This window comes from Culex pipiens, chromosome 1 (assembly GCF_016801865.2).
Source record: "Culex pipiens pallens isolate TS chromosome 1, TS_CPP_V2, whole genome shotgun sequence".
Lineage (NCBI taxonomy): Eukaryota > Metazoa > Arthropoda > Insecta > Diptera > Culicidae > Culex > Culex pipiens.
The window spans coordinates 60377160-60393715 of record NC_068937.1 but is presented as its reverse complement, the minus strand read 5'-3'; the positions used below and the strand labels follow the sequence as shown (position 1 = coordinate 60393715).

The following is a 16556-nucleotide window of genomic DNA, read 5'->3' as shown; positions in this document are numbered from 1 at the left end:
AAGTGAAGCAAAACCTTCATCCTCCATTTTATCTCGTCAGTTCATTAGCCAACTGCATAAATTAAAATTTATGAGAAGCACTCTTTCTTTTTGTTCCGCCCTTTTCTCCACGACGAGAGAGAGCATGTTTATGACGCAAAACCTTTCTTTTTTTACCACCACGTGGTCCGACTCTTTGCGACTCAAACCGTGCGGAAAAACGTCTTACTTTTAATCGGTGCAAGTAAATCTCGCTTCACTGTCATAAATTATGGGCGGGCAAAAAATGCCCTGCTAAGGGTACATGGACCCCTGCTAATCAGTTAGGGTAAAAATGGAATGAAGGTGGTGAAATCCTTTTTTTATTGTGGTAAATTACCCTTTTTCGTTGTAGGTATAAATAATCCAAACTTCAATTAGAAAATTACATTCAGCCATACTACATCTTAAATATTTTTTTTTAACTTAAAAAAAAATAATAACTTCCCCGGTTACCACTGCGCTTCTTGACTTGTGGACATTTATGCTAAGTTTAACTGCTGGAACCGAGCTCAAAATGTACATTTCCGCTTCCTTTCTGGACCACGACTAACGGCGACGTGCCAGCCATCAAGTAAGCCTAAATGATTGTAATAAATCTTTTTAATCGTTACAAAGTAGCAGAAGCGGAAAATTAAAGTGCTTAAAAGAGCGCCCAGAGTGCACCACACAAAGTCCGGGAGATGCGCTGTAATTTTCCCTCCACTTTATGTTTCATGCACAATGCGCAAGGAAATATTTTTTCCGCGATTTTCCCAGGATCTTACGCGACTTTTTGAGTGCAGTTTCCAAAGTGATTCACCCACCGCCGAAACTACTTATAAACTGACCGTTTGGCGCAAAGTTTACAGAGACAATTGCGTTTTAATTTTTGTGCTCGCTTGCAATGAAATTATCGCCAAAAAACGCGCGAGCAAAGAAGGCAATAGTCGCAAGCTGGTGCTGGGCTATTAAAACTTACAACCATTTTTTTCCGTTGGTGGTGAAATGGAAAATGGTGGATTTGGACGAGGACGACCACGAGGACAATGGTAGAGCGTGTTGCCCTGGACATCGCCTGGAGAAAAGAATGTTTTCCATGGATTTAGGGAGGAGTAGTCAAAATTCGCTTCGCTTCGCTTCGCTTCGCTAGGAGACGATGATTTTAGCGGATTGCAGACTGGATTTTCGCCATGTGATGTGATGATTGTCTAAGCCCAAGTTGCCTACACAGCAAATAAAGTAGTAATCCAGCTGCGTGTAAAAGGCCTGGGTGTAAAATAAATTTGGCATTATTCTATGAGATTCTGTGTAATATTACACCCTGAAATATGTAGCCCATTAGTACAGGAAACCTACTTGACCGAAATGTGGAGCTCACATATACGTTTATCCTTTACACTTTTCATCGGTCTGATGGCCGAGCGGACTAAGGCGCCAGTCCTTACTGTAGGTGCTGGGTTTGAATCCCGTCGGTTGCAACTTTTTTTTGTGTTTACAAAAATTGTACATGCAGCGTGTAAAATTAAGTGTTTATTTTGACGAAGGTGATGTGCATGCTTTTGCATGCGATTTTACCATCGGATTTTTTGCTGTGTAGGAATCGATAATTGGAAATAGAACCAATTCCACCTGAACCAGATTCTCACCACCATGGTAGCCGTCCATTGCCGGCCGCTCCCATCTCCACCGCGCACTAGGGACAAGGAAAGGGATTTTGGAAGACGGGAAGTGTTGATGCTCCACTTTTTTCAGAGTATTAAGGGAAAATCTCCACGGTATCCTCAAGTAAGTTTCGCTTGGAGTTGGACGGTTTTTGGGAAGGTGAATGGTCTGAGGAGCCACCCTAGGCGAGTGGTAACGACCGTTTGCATTGTTGTTCGAATTCTTCGTGTGTTCTCATTTCTAATGGGAAAGCTTTCAATTCTTCTCATCTCTTATTGGATGAATTCTATCAGTCGCCCAGGCTATTTTTAGCGAGGTATTTTTAGATTCAATTTCAACTGCGCATGCAATCTTGCATGCAATCTTGTTTGAGTTCTGATGTTCAGCTTGCATTCAATTTGATTCTTTGTCCGATTCTTGGATTCAACTATACCAGTCTAATTCCTCCTCAAGCTACCAATGCTCCACGGTTAAGTGAAAAGCATTTTGCTTGCCAATCCTAAGGACAGGGGATCGAACCCCGCCGTGAGAGCTCCATGTTTTTTCATTTATTCCAAATTCAATGAGTCCTGAACTTTCTCGTTGGGAGCAGATGGGTATCAAACCCAGAACCATTCGCTTATAAAGCGAACATCGTAACCATTCAGCCACGACCGCTGCCTTTTTAGGGAGGAGTAGTCAAAATTGGTAAAAAACATGACTCCAACATATTCTATCAATCAATGTTTCAGAATATATATCTTTCATAAATAAACAAGTGTTTTTTTACCTTCCTCACTTGAGGTATGGCTATAATTCTGCTCGGAAAATGAACTTCTTTCAGAAACGTCGTTAACCACCCTTCATGTATTTCTATCGACTCAGAATCGAAAACTGAACAAATATCTGTGTGTATGTGTGTGACCAAAGTTTTTTCTCTGATTTGTCAGCACTGGCTTAACCGATTTTATTTTATTTTTTTAGTTTTGATAAGGCCGTTGCAAATATTTTTTGAAGTTTATGTCCTTCGACTCTGACCAAAGTCGAGGGGGAAGAGGGCAAAAAAATAAAAAAATGAAATTAAAAGCCTAGGTTTCAACATTTGGATGAAAAAAGTGTTTTAAAAGGCATTTCACACGCGTCTAGTTGCTTTCTAATCATTAGTTTTCAAAATATCGAGATATCGACGGAATTTTTTTTTCGCGAAAAAAAAACTTTTTGTGGGACTGTACATTAATATTTCATGAAAATTTAAAATGATTTCAAAGGAGTTCAAACATGCTAAATATGGTTATAAACGCAGGAAAGTGCGTTTTATCTGGTTTTCAGTTGATTAAAATTTAATTTTCATCAAAATTTTGAAGTTTTTCGAAAAAAAAAATTTGCCCCCTGATTATTCAGGCCGATTTTGAAGGGGGGGCGACATAAACTTTGAAAAATATTTGCAACGGCCTAAGTACTTAAAAAAATATGTATACACACAAAAAAATATTACGGTAATGACAAAAGTAACTTACTTTAGAATTAAAAAGTTGTTAAAATTTGCTACATTAAAAGTTTTTTTCTTGTTTTGAAAATGAAAACTTTTACTGCTACAGTTTTTGAAAATCTCATTGCTCACTGATTTAAAAGTTTTCACTTTTAATTCGACTGTAAAATTTCTTTCATTTTGTCGTGCTCGTGTAACCGTGTTCGCCTAAGTCCAAAATGTAAACAGACGTTTTGTTGATTCCGGTGAGTGGAGGTTCACAACGACTATCAAAACCGAACGCGGCCGCTGCCAGGACTTGGACGCGGAAACCTTCGAAAGAGGATGGTGCGGGCTCGGGTGCGGGTGCGGAACAAGGTTGGGAGATTAGGGGAAAGTTGGTTTTCAAAAGGATAAGGCCATGGCTGCAGCTTCCTGCAGGACCTGCAGCTGTTTCACGACCGAAATGGGTAAGAATGAAGCTTGGGTGTTTGGTGGTGTTTGAGATTATTTTGTTTGTTTTAGGACGCCGTTTATGTGGTTGCCGAAGATCGGAGGTCGGGATGTGGATTTGCACCGGTTGTATTCGGTGGTGGTGGCCCGGGGTGGGTAGACGAGATTGACGTTGAAGCAGATTTACATCCGATTTTTGAACAAGTACGAAAAAGTTAATTTTCACGGTGAGGAGAAGGATCCGACGGAAGAGGGAAACGACGAGCGGCATAATCGGAAGTGGTCAGCGCGGATGTTGCACTCGGTGCCGGCGGTTTACGACCATCAGCAGCATTATGTGCCAGAAGTGATGACGGGACAGTGTGGGATGTCCCGAGGGTCCGCAGTCCATTTCTCGTTGCGGGACGAGTATTACCTAAACATCCGGAAGAACAGTTTGCACTAGTTCTGGAAGGACCGTCTGTACGAAAGCCGCAGGTCCTGGAGCTGTCGTACTCAGATTACTTCCAGAGGTTGGAGCGAGATCCGACGAACCTGATCAAAAACATCTACCTGGAATACCGAAGAAGTTACAGGTGAGTATTGAGAATGTGTTCAGTGTCTAGCCAATTTCATTTACTTTAAAACTCTTTCAGCAACTCCCGCCCGCAAACGCTCATCTCGCAACGGCGCAGCTTCGGCCGGATGAACTTTGACGGCGAGTTGGCAATATCTGTATCATTCTCGAAGGAGGACGAAGTGATCGTGAACTATCCGTTCATGCGCTTCACTTCCTAGCCGGAAAACGTCGACTTCCCTTCCCGAATCAACAACCAATGGCCAACTCCTCCAAGCCTGTCCTGATGATGGCCGGCAACGAGACCACCCTGTTCTCTACATCGCTGTCGCGCTCCAAAATAAAGGCCGCGATGTTGCTCCCCAACGAAACATCCATCCGTAACCTGCTCAGCCTGGGGCCTTCGAACGTGACCGGTGGCGTACCGTAAGAATCGGTACAGCTTGGACGCGGAAGTTGGCCAACCATAAGCAGATCCGTTAAATACAAAAAAAAATCGAAAACATACTGTTTTAATATTAAAATATTGAAATAAAATCCATCACATGTTTCGAAAATCATCACTGTAATGTTAAATGTTATTTATTCTTGCCATAAAAAGTTTTTTCTTGTATCAAAAGTAAAAAACGTTTACCTATACAACGATTTTGTTCCAGAAATGCATGGTAGTATCAACAACTTTTTAACTTTTAAATTAAAAAGTTTGAACTTTCTACGAATATTCACCAACGCGAACTTTTAATCTAACGAACGATCTTTTTAAATTTAGAGTATTTTTTCTTTGTGTGTACACATTTGTTTTCACAAATATCCGAAACTCACTAAAAACTATGAAAACTATAACTACCATCCAACCCATTTTGGTTAGGTAATCGACAATCAGGACAACGAGGACAAAACATTGAAGATCTGGCAAGCCTGTACAATAACTTTAAATTAAATTTGTGCCAGCCTTTACCACTATGTGACAATTTCAACAAACTCTAACATAATTTGCAGATCGTTGTTATTAAATATGATTGTTACTAAACACTTACACTCCCTAATGGTTGCTTCGAGAAAAATCATCCATACAACTTTTGAACAGCAGTGGGTGGATACTATGATGGTTTTAGGCGATGCTTTTTTTGAATTATTATTTCTTATTTAGGTTTGAAACCAGTTTAATTTTGCGATAGTACCGTTAACTTGGGTGACTCCCCCACAATATTCCTCGCAGTGGTATTATGGCTCGACAAAAAAAAACTTGGGTGAACTACAGTTTATGGAGCATTTTAAATCTCTAATTTTGGAAGGTCTAATTGCAAGATAACACTTTCATCTTCACAAATATAAATGTCATATTGTTTGTAACAACAAAATGTACATCGTCAATATACCAACTTGATGTGTATTCTCAGAATCACGCATTACCGCTTCTGCTGTTGATTGTTGTAAAAGCATTCTCAGAAACAGGCAAAAAAAAACACAGCAAAGGGAAGTAAACGCTCGAAATCCTTTTTCACGAGCGACTAAATCCGAAAATGGTTTTAGCGTTTGATTTTTCGCTCTTTTATTCGCCGGCTATCTGAGAACCATAAAAGCTAGAGCTCTTCGATATAACCAACGGCACAACAGTAGGAGCAGTTTTTTTTCCGTTTTTTCACTGGTTCTACCCGTCGTCAAACAGTCGAATCCTTTAGTGTCCTGCCCACACACTTACACACATACACCGAACGGTAGTGCTTCTAGTCCAGAACGAGAAAAAAGCTTGAGGAAAAGGATTTTGGTGTGCCCTACTCTCAGCGCGAACTCTCGGCTGGTAGTACATCCACAGGAACCGGGAGTTTGGTCACACAAATTGAATGTGCAGCCAACATCCCTTGGACCAAACTTAAGCTATACATTTTATTGCGCGTTGATATTAGGTGGTTCAAGAATGTGTGTGCATTACAAACTTCTTCGGTAGGGATTCAGAAGGTAAAGGAACTGGATAAAATTGTTTTTTTTACACTCTCTCTTTTTCATCGGTTTTATTGTTTCAGAGTGATGAAGATTAATAGCTTTGAAATCAGCGGTCCTCAAACAATAATCATTGTTCAGTTTTCAATGCATTTTAAAATATTTTTGAACTGTTATAATATAAAAAAATGCCCATAAGTCTAAGAAAAAATCTAAATTACTTTAGAGTAGTTCATTGCCCATGGTCGCAAAAACAAGTAAGCTGAAAAAACAAATTTGTCCCAAATAAAAAATATGGGTTTGCTCCAGATTTATAGAACAAAGGACTGAATATTTTTGGTTTTTCTAACATTTTTTTCTAACGATTTCGAACCAAACTGCATCAATAACTCAAAAGTGATGAATTTGCATAAGGAACATTTATGCGAAAAGAAGCAGGGTCATTCGCTCGACAATCAAAAATAAGACAACGACAAACTTTTTTTCCTGAACATCAAAACATTTGTATTGTATGTTTTACACCGAATCTCCTTTAGGGTAGAGTAGTCATCAATGAGACACTTTTGGTTTTCAACTTTTAATGATTTTTGTATTTTTTTCATAAGCATTTTATAATGAGCTTTTCGTTGCATTTTCTTTCTATTAATTGACCAAAATAGGAGATCGATGCGACCTCTACAGCGCTCTACGCTCTTGGCAGGTACAATGATACAGGTGGAGAACAAATAGACACTCTACGAAAATCAATACGATTCTAGCTAAACATAAAGTTTTTGTGTTGTATCATTGCAGGTGACTTGTCTTGGACATTGAAAGGCAATTTTTCCAACTTGAAACTTCAATTGACAAAAGTTATACTAAAACAAGCCTTACCCGACAAACTTCGTTCTGCCTTTTTTTTTTGTTTGTTGACGTTTTTAACTTTTTCGCTCCTTCAGCCTCCTGTGATCTAAATTTGATTTTACCTAACTTTTCCCATACAATCTGCAGATTTTCCGAATTGGTTCCAGAGTGGCCAAAGTTGTAATTTTTTGGCGTAAGAACCTTCCTTGAACTTTTACGAACCCACCGCCACTATGAGCACCTCGATCCGACGTTCCGTGTTTAATTGATTCGCGTTCGAACAAAACCGTCGAATTTTTTTATATATATAGATATATATATATATATATATATATATATATATATATATATATATATATATATATATATATATATATATATATATAAATATATATATATATATATATATATATATATATATATATATATATATATATATATATATATATATATATATATATATATATATATATATATATATTAGGGTGCCCAGAAAAAATGACCCCCTGCTCCACAAGCGGAAAACAGATTTTTGGGTTATTTCAAGCATCTGTGTAAATTTTGAGCGAAATTGGATGAGATTAACCCATTGATACCCGAGCCTAAAGTTGGTGAAAAAAATGTTTTTCATACAAAAATGACTTTTTTAAATCACTAATAACTTTTCAGGATCGAGTTTTACAGCTTTAGTATGTTCTACAAAGTTGTAGAGCATTAAATTTCCAATAAGAATCTCACTTTTGGGAATATTTGGATGGAAGTAGCGCACCGTGCAGACCAAACCGTAAGAAACTTGGGTTTTCCATACATTTTTTCGATTTTTCCCATACAAACTTCACCTCCGAGTATCAATGGGTAAATGATGACCGATTTTGCTCATATTTGGCCCAGAGTTCTAAAATAGGTCAAGGAACAATATTTAGCTTGTGGAGCGAGGTTTTGAAAAAAAGTCCCATATATATATATATATATATATATATATATATATATATATATATATATATATATATATATATATATATATATATATATATATATATATATAAGAAGAAGAAGAAGTATATAAATTGTATAAAACTTTTGTGTATGAGCGCGGTACGAGGGTGGTCAGGATTGTCCCGGTATCAGAACCGGATTAGGCGCACAATACACAATAAAAAGAAGTAGTTTAAGAACTAAAACGTGTATTTACTACGATAGGCGAAATGAGAATGAATAACATAAACAATAGCACTGACAGATTGCGAGCATACATTTATGCGCTGTCACGCATCACAGGGTGATAGTCTGGCCAGCACTCGTGAGCCAGCGGCGTGCGAGGGGCGAGACACCTCGCACAATTCTTCTGTCCACAACATCTCCCCTCTTAAGTCAGCTGGCGGCAGTCGAACCTGTCAAGCGATCATGCGCTGGATGAGCGCCAAGGTGAGCAAACCAGCTGCGGAGTGACGGATGACTTCGACGAACTCGCTAGGAACCGTGAAGCCGGAGAAGATGTTGATGCTGACGTGGATAGATTTTGAAACTGCGATGCAGGGGACGCGCACGGGGTGTTGAAGCTTGCTCCGCTGTTGAAAATGCTGGAAACGATGCGGCTGCAGCTTGGAACCGACGATGCCGCAGAACATCCTGCTGGTTCAGTGGTGCCACACGATCGGGTTCAGCGCGGCTTTGTTGTTCAACGGTTAGTGAGCGGACGTTTCCACTCATCGACTTCTCGGGCCACACTTTTTGCGATTGGGTCGCATTTGAAATCGATTGCACATACTCTCTCCCTCCTCGATTTTTGCTGACGGTTTGCGTGGGAGAGCAGAACGCGAGCGTGGGAGGCGGCCAAGGTGGGAGATGATCGATGGATGTTACGACTTTACCTTGATCCGGCCGCGGTCCACGGCGTACGATAAACAGCATACGGGAGCCATTCGCTTTGGCTGCAGCTTTGCTCGTCGAAGATGGGTATTGCTGGTGGCACTCGGCGAGGTCCATTAGTCCGCTGCTGATCTTGGAGGCACCAGCTTGGTCGCGCTTAGCGGAAGACGGCCAACTCGAGTAGACGTCCAGGATGATGTTCACCTGCTTTTGCCGACTGAGCTCCTCTTTGGCGGCACCGTACGCTGCATACGACGCCGGACGGATAACGTGCTGCCCCCGAGGCTGGCCGATGACGTCGACGGAAGTGCTGTTCTTCGCTGTGGTCGACGCTGGAGCTTCGGTGATCTGGCAGCTGAACGGGTTCGCAGGCTTGGGCTGGAACCGCTTGCCGAAACTGTCCGCTCCGTCTTGCTTGGGGACATGGACGATGATTCGGCGATGGTGATCGTCGCTGGTGACGTCACTGATCGTCTCACCTGCTGATCGTGGACCGTCCACGGAAGCTGCTGGGACTCGCTTCGGCGATGCTGGAGCCTGGCTTACGGTCTGCTGCGAGGTGGAGATGCTGCTGGTAACGCTGCTGTGAGGTTCGCTGGACTGGCACAGGTGACAGGGCGCTTGATCGCAGCGGGTGGATGGCATAACCTCAACTTGTTGCTGTGGCTCGGGCACAGGCTGGATGATTGAAGAAGATGGCGCGGCCGCCATCGCACTTTGCATGGCCGAAAGCGCTTGCTGAAGCTGGAGTTGCTGCTTGAGTAATTGCTCCATCAGCTGCGAGAAGCGGATCATCATTTCGCCAGAGGAGAGCAGGGATGGACTTGCTGCGGTGCCGGAATGCTGGAGAGCTGTTCCCGGCAAGTGAATCTGCTACGGTTCTGCTGCGACATGTCCCGAGCAGGCAGACACGAATCCGCGCGTCTTGTGCTGGAACTCGACAGCGTTGTTTGATGGTGCCTGTTGCGGAACACGGCCCGAGCCGACGGAAAACGGTCCGTCCATTGGCTGCTGCAGCTGGAGGTTCACGTGGCCACCATGCGGAGAACCGGTCGATGGCGATTTGTCCTGCCAAAAGTCCATCTTGTTTTGCTCCTCCCCGCGTGGATTGACTGGAGTGGAACGATTCCACTACAGTACCGGACTCGTCGCCACTTTTGTGTATGAGCGCGGTACGAGGGTGGTCAGGATTGTCCCGGTATCAGAACCGGATTAGGCGCACAATACACAATAAAAAGAAGTAGTTTAAGAACTAAAACGTGTATTTACTACGATAGGCGAAATGAGAATGAATAACATAAACAATAGCACTGACAGATTGCGAGCATACATTTATGCGCTGTCACGCATCACAGGGTGATAGTCTGGCCAGCACTCGTGAGCCAGCGGCGTGCGAGGGGCGAGACACCTCGCACAATTCTTCTGTCCACAACAAAAACCATAATTGTTAAATCGTGATTTAACCCATTATTGAGTCATTTTTCCAAGAGTCAAGTCATCATGTTTGTGCTATTATTACGTGCCATTTTAGTTGGCCTTCATTTGGAATCCACATCCTCTTCTTGAGGCGTTTTCAACAAGAAACGGATTATTCTGTAATGCAAAAGATACAAGTTTAAAGCTGACCATTAGATCTCCTGCAGTACGTACGTAATAATCACCAAGTTCACGGCAAACACTCCACTCGTTAGGAACAGATACGCGTACGGAGCACTCTCGATAGTGCTGTTGTAGACATAGGTGAAGAGGAACACCGATACCAGCGGAGTGACCGCCTTGATCGATAGATCCAGCGAGTACGTTTTGCCAACCTCGTCGTCGGGCAGTATGGTGGACAGAATCGATCGCGAGGCGGCCCCGTCGATCCCTTTGAATGGACTCATGAAAGTGGTCAGGAAGAGTTGCCAGCCTTGCCGGGCGGAGCCCTTGATCAGGTAGTCTCCAAGATGGTTGATCGTTGAAAGTGTTAGCAGCCCAAGGTCCGACATTTTGAACAGTTTCCGCATGAGGAAAATTCCGAAAAAGTTTCCAAACATGATGATTGCTAGTTCCGAGGAAAGCCAGAGGCTGTACATCGCAACGTCCCATTCAAATTGACGTCTAGTGTACAGGAAGAACAAAACTCGACCAGCTATTGCGAATTCAACCATTCCCCCGACTGCTATCAAGAGCCACATAATTGTGCGACCATTGTTGGGTCTTACTTTGACGAGTGTCCTGGACATATCTTTTACAAGCTCGAAATTGAAAATTGCGACTATTTGTTGTCTTACTGTAACAGTTTGATCAACGGGAACACTTTCGCTTGTCATAAATGCGAGATTAAGCAGGCTTAAAAATTGTAGCACGGCTGAGATTAGAAACGAAGTCGCGGTAGAGATTATATCCGCCGACCAACTGCTGATCAACAGCCCACCAAGTACTCCAAGCATCGTGAAGGCTTGTAAAATGCCCATGCAAACGGTTCGATTGTTATCGTTGGTTATATCATTCATGAAGCTGTATATTCCTGCGTTGAATACTGAAAATCCTCCGAGAATGGATACTGGAACATGAGCTGCCACATAAATCCAAGGAGTTAAGGTGAAATAAGTCGACAAGAAGCTCATCAAAGATACCAGCAGATAAGTCAATAAGTATCCTGAAAGCAAAGATCATATAACCGTTTAAAGCATAATAGTTCTCCACAACCTCACCGATCGATGCGATCGCAATAACGGGCTTCCTTCCAAACCGTTCCGACCATGGTCCAAAGAACAGAGCCGCTACGGCAGGAACGACCGACGTTAGCAGGACGATTGCCATCGATACGGAAGCGGCGTAAGGTTGAACGACCTGTTCAAGAACCATGCTGGCCGTTGCGTTGTCATCGCTGTGTAGCTGAGAACACACTTCTTCCGCCGAACCGAGCTTAAACACGCACGTTTGGTATACGATTTGATCGGTTAGCCTTACCTCTGGAAAATGAGGAAATCGAACTTAATTGTGAAAATCAAATCAAATCAAATTTACCAGAAAGGCTCCACCCCAAACTATGCAGAAAGACCATCGGTTCAATCGATATCCGACTCGGTGGTTTTCTCCCTTGATCTGGCGTAAATCCAACGCGATTCAACAGAGGAACCTTCTCATGATCAGCGTCAATCCTGTCCATCGCGGGAACTGCACTTGTAATGCGAATGCCGACTGCTTGCCGGCGCTGATCGATTAGAACTAATTACATCGGTGATGAATTCAAACTACGAGATTGCAATCATCTAACTAGTTTATATTATCGCTAATCGTGCGCTCCCGGTTTAGAATGAGTCAGAAAACAGCACTCTATGAATGACATAATGCAGATCGCACATGGTTCCTGATTATAAACTTGTGATACACAGCAAAAAATAATGTAAAAATGGAAGGTTGAAAACAGAATGTTGAAAAAAAGAATGATGAATTTTACCTCTATAATTGTTGAAAAACGAAATTTGTTTTTGTCAAACAGGTTTTACACAAAAAATGTGTAATATTACCTAATTTTTGATGAATATTCAACATTATTTTTGCTACTCGTATACTTGAGTAATATTCATCAAATTTAGGTACAATATTCAATCATTTTTTGACCCAGGGACTTTGACAACTGTCAAACGCAACGTTTTGAAAAGTGGTTGGCAGAAGCCTGTCGGATCGTGATTTAATCGTCGCGTGTCCGGGAGTTTTGGTCGCTCGTGCGTCAAACAATCGTAGCAGATTCTGTGCCGTCGTCGTTGTGTGTTTTGGTGAGTTTGTGTTGGTGCTTCTTCCGGATCGGTTTTGAGGAAGGTGCAAGTGTGTCCGGGTGTTTACGTCAAGGAATCGTCGCAGATTCCGTGCCGCCGTCGTCGTTTGTTTTGGTGAGTTTGTGTTGGTGCTTCTTCCGGATCGGTTTTGAGGAAGTTGCCAGTGTGTCCGGGTGTTTACCTCAAGGAATCGTCGCTGATTCCGTGCCGCCGTCGTCGTTTGTTTTGATGAGTTTGTGTTGGTGCTTCTTCCGGTTCGGTTTGGGAAAAGTTGCCAGTGCGTCCGGGTGTTTACGTCCAGGATCCGTCGCAGATTCCGTGCCGCCGTCGTCGTTTGTTTTGGTGAGTTTGTGTTGGTGCTTCTTCCGGATCGGTTTTGAGGAAGTTGCCAGTGTGTCCGGGTGTTTACCTCAAGGAATCGTCGCAGATTCCGTGCCGCCGTCGTCGTTTGTTTTGATGAGTTTGTGTTGGTGCTTCTTCCGGTTCGGTTTGGGAGAAGTTGCCAGTGCGTCCGGGTGTTTACGTCCAGGATCCGTCGCAGATTCCGTGCCGCCGTCGTCGTTTGTTTTGGTGAGTTTGTGTTGGTGCTTCTTCCGGATCGGTTTTGAGGAAGGTGCAAGTGTGTCCGGGTGTTTACGTCCAGGAAACGTCGCAGATTCCGTGCCGCCGTCGTCGTTTGTTTTGATGAGTTTGTGTTGGTGCTTCTTCCGGTTCGGTTTGGGAGAAGTTGCCAGTGCGTCCGGGTGTTTACGTCCAGGATCCGTCGCAGATTCCGTGCCGCCGTCGTCGTTTGTTTTGGTGAGTTTGTGTTGGTGCTTCTTCCGAATCGGTTTTGAGGAAGGTGCAAGTGTGTCCGGGTGTTTACGTCCAGGAAACGTCGCAGATTCCGTGCCGCCGTCGTCGTTTGTTTTGATGAGTTTGTGTTGGTGCTTCTTCCGGATCGGTTTGGAGGAAGGTGCCGGGGGTTTTTGCCAGGAATCGTCGCAGATTCCGTGTCACCGTCGTCGTTTGTTTTGGTGAGTTTGTGTTAGTGCTTCTTCCGGACTGGTTTGGAAGAAGAGTCCGGGTGTTTTGGCCACTTGCGCACCCAAGAATCCTCAAAAGGTGGTGATTTTTTGGTTAAGTTTGGAGGAAGTTGCCTGTCGAGTTTTGGGGTTTGAACAGTTCACGATGAATCTGATGTACGATCCATTTATTTCAGGATAGTTGGTAAGTCGGGATGACTTGTTTATCGTACTTATTCATCCAAAATATAATGAAAAATTGAATTTTTCAACAAACGTTCAATTTGAAGTAAATTACCTCATGTTCATTTTGTAAGTAAAAACAGGACTGAAAAATTCCTAAAATATTGTTTTTAATTATTTCTCTGAGTGTTATCAAATTGGCTTGGTGAGAAGCATTCTTTGATGGCCCCTCTCGCGTAAAACGCATCTCTTTTCGGATTCTGGATTGACACCACATCAGTTAAGAGTCCAAATGACAATTTTAAATATCAACTCATCTTTACAGCTTCTCAGAACAAACGACTCTTGGAAAATGCCAAAGCCAACGTGGAAAAAGCAGCCGCCATAACTGTGCAAAATTTGTTTTTCGGATCTAATCACCATTAGTCGACGTCTATTTCCACTTTTAGATAAGTTTGTTTGTTTTTTTAAGATTATGACACTTTGTAAAAAAATCGTTTTTTGCAGGTGGATATTTCATGTGGGATAATATCTCAAGGATTTCAACTGGTTAAACTTCGTCTTGCAGCATTTTTTTTTTTGGTAAGTACACAGCAAAAAATTCGATGGTAAAATCGCATGCACACCCACTCAAATCAATCCGAATTCTGAAACGGAATCTAATTAGAATCGTACACAAATTCCGTTTCAAACGCAACAACCGGTTCGAACACGAAACCGGTTGTTGCGTTTGAAACGGAATTTGTATACGATTCTAAATAGATTCCTTTTCAGAATTCGGATTGAGTTAACTGGGCATCACCATTATGAAAAAAGTAATTTAACATTACACTTTGCATGTACAATTTTTGGAAACACAAAAAAGGTGCCACCGATGGGATTCAAACCCAACATTAACAGTATGGACTGGCGCCTTAGCCCGATCGCAATCAGACAGATGAAGAATTAAAAGGATAAACGAATCTATTAGCTTGACATATCGGTCAAGTAGATTTCCCATACTGATGGGCTACATATGTCAGGGTGTAATATTACATCAAATTTCATAAAACAATGCAAAATATATTTTACAACCAGGCTTTTTACACGCAGTTAGATTAATGCTTTTTTTGCTGTGTAAATTGCATGGTATCTTGTTTTCATTATTTCATTGAATTATCCTCCTTTTTGGACTCAATATTGTACTGACGATGCATAACGTCTTACTCGAAGGTGCTGGGGTACCATTTCGCAGAAAACAGTGCTTCAGATTTCAAACGCTAATATTTCGGTCCAGACGAATCTAAAATGCACGTATCATGCATTCGGTTCAAAATTTGTCAGAATTTTCTATCAAACTTCCTACAATCGTACAAATTTTTGTCCCTTGTTCCCTTCTCTCTGCTTTAACTGTTAAAACAATTCCGTTGGAATGCATACAATTTTAAAGCGAAGTTGGCTTTAAGCAAACACATAATTTAATATCCAGTTATATCAGTGCTTTTACTTTTTGTATATTATAAAAGAAATGGCTCAATCCTAAGTCGTACAATTTATGCAAAAATAATTTACTCTGGCTTAAATAATTTTCCAAATTCTGCTTCTCCAAATGTGTCGACTGCAGATCGTGAAAAAGGTTTGATTCCGCCTTCAAAGGCTCTGACTTAGCAGCTCTGCTGAATTTTTTTTCATTCTTGTGCAATGTTTAAAAACAAATAATTGATTGAATAATTCTGGAGTTTTTTTTTTTTTTTTTTAAATGTCCTATAAACCAAATTTTATTTTTTTTGATTCTAAAAACACCCAAAAAGCAAAAATTGAAAATTTTGTTTATACGACCTTTTCAAAAAAAATTCTAGAATTATTGAATTCCAACGATATAACTTAAGGTAAAACGGGAAAGCAGCGCCATATTGATACCACGACTAGCATTTTTGGAAGCACTTTTAAAGAAAACACCGTAACTTAAACATTTTCTGTCTGTTGCAGACGCTAAATAGGACGATAGCGAGCAACCTGTCGAGTTCAGACATTTATTTAAGTTGAACAAAAGTTGTCCAAGAACTGGCGTTCCGTCTAACTTTAAAGTAATATTTGCTAAAAAACCAACCCGGGTCCTTAGAGCGATCAAGCAGTTGGCCGCTAACTGATTGCCACTCACAAAGTACCCTGAAAGTCATGAAAAAAATATTCGTTTGTATCAAATGTTTTATTTACGTTCTCTGAAATGGATGACAGTTCAATACCTATCCTTCCACTTTCTCAGCAACAAATTACACATTTTTTAATGCAATAATACACATTCTTTCGTAAAATTCATCATTTTTGCGGTAAATTTCATCATTTTTTAAGGTAAATTTCATCATTATTTGAGGTAAATTTCATCATTTTATGATGAAAATTCATCATTTTCTGATGAAAATTAATCATTTTTCAAGGTAAAATTTATCATTTTTTTGGCCACAATATCTGTCACCATTTCCTGATGAATATTACCATCATTTTTTTTTCTGTGTAACACACGACAAAGAGAACGCATCATCAAACCGATAGACGGCATGTGTGAGCTGAGCAAGTTCAAGTTTAGCTGGAAAATCGATGCGAGATCCGCTCTAATGCTAGTGAAAATAAAATAAACTAATTAATCATCTCAATGGACATGTTTTATAAACAGTGCATAGTGAAGCATGGTTGTTATTCGAATCTAAATTTATTATGCATGAAGAAATAAGCCTTCTTGTGTTATCTGTTTTGATATTGAATGAATGAACTTTTTATTTTTTCTAAAGATAAAAATTACTCAAAGTTTTAGATAGAAAAATTATATATGCTATGCAGGGTAAAGCAAACGTTTA

The 16556-nt window shown here is 41.2% G+C and overlaps 1 protein-coding gene and 1 long non-coding RNA gene across 2 annotated transcripts; one reads left to right on the top strand and one right to left on the bottom strand.

Moving 5' to 3' along the window:
* The first annotated feature begins 3353 nt into the window (after nt 1-3353).
* LOC120424143 (uncharacterized) lies at nt 3354-4681 on the top strand. Its single transcript, XR_005606335.2, has 3 exons — nt 3354-3579; nt 3635-4137; nt 4198-4681. It is a non-coding gene; the product is annotated as an uncharacterized LOC120424143 (long non-coding RNA).
* Nucleotides 4682-10036: 5355 nt separating this feature from the next.
* Nucleotides 10037-12042, bottom strand: LOC120424159 (tetracycline resistance protein, class D-like). The gene is made up of 4 exons (XM_039588207.2): nt 11784-12042; nt 11468-11728; nt 10422-11412; nt 10037-10364 (listed from the first exon to the last, which is right to left on the bottom strand). Exons 1-4 carry the CDS (start codon nt 11923-11925, stop codon nt 10310-10312), a joined length of 1449 nt encoding a protein of 482 aa, XP_039444141.1. The 5' UTR covers nt 11926-12042; the 3' UTR covers nt 10037-10309.
* Nucleotides 12043-16556: the final 4514 nt, after the last annotated feature.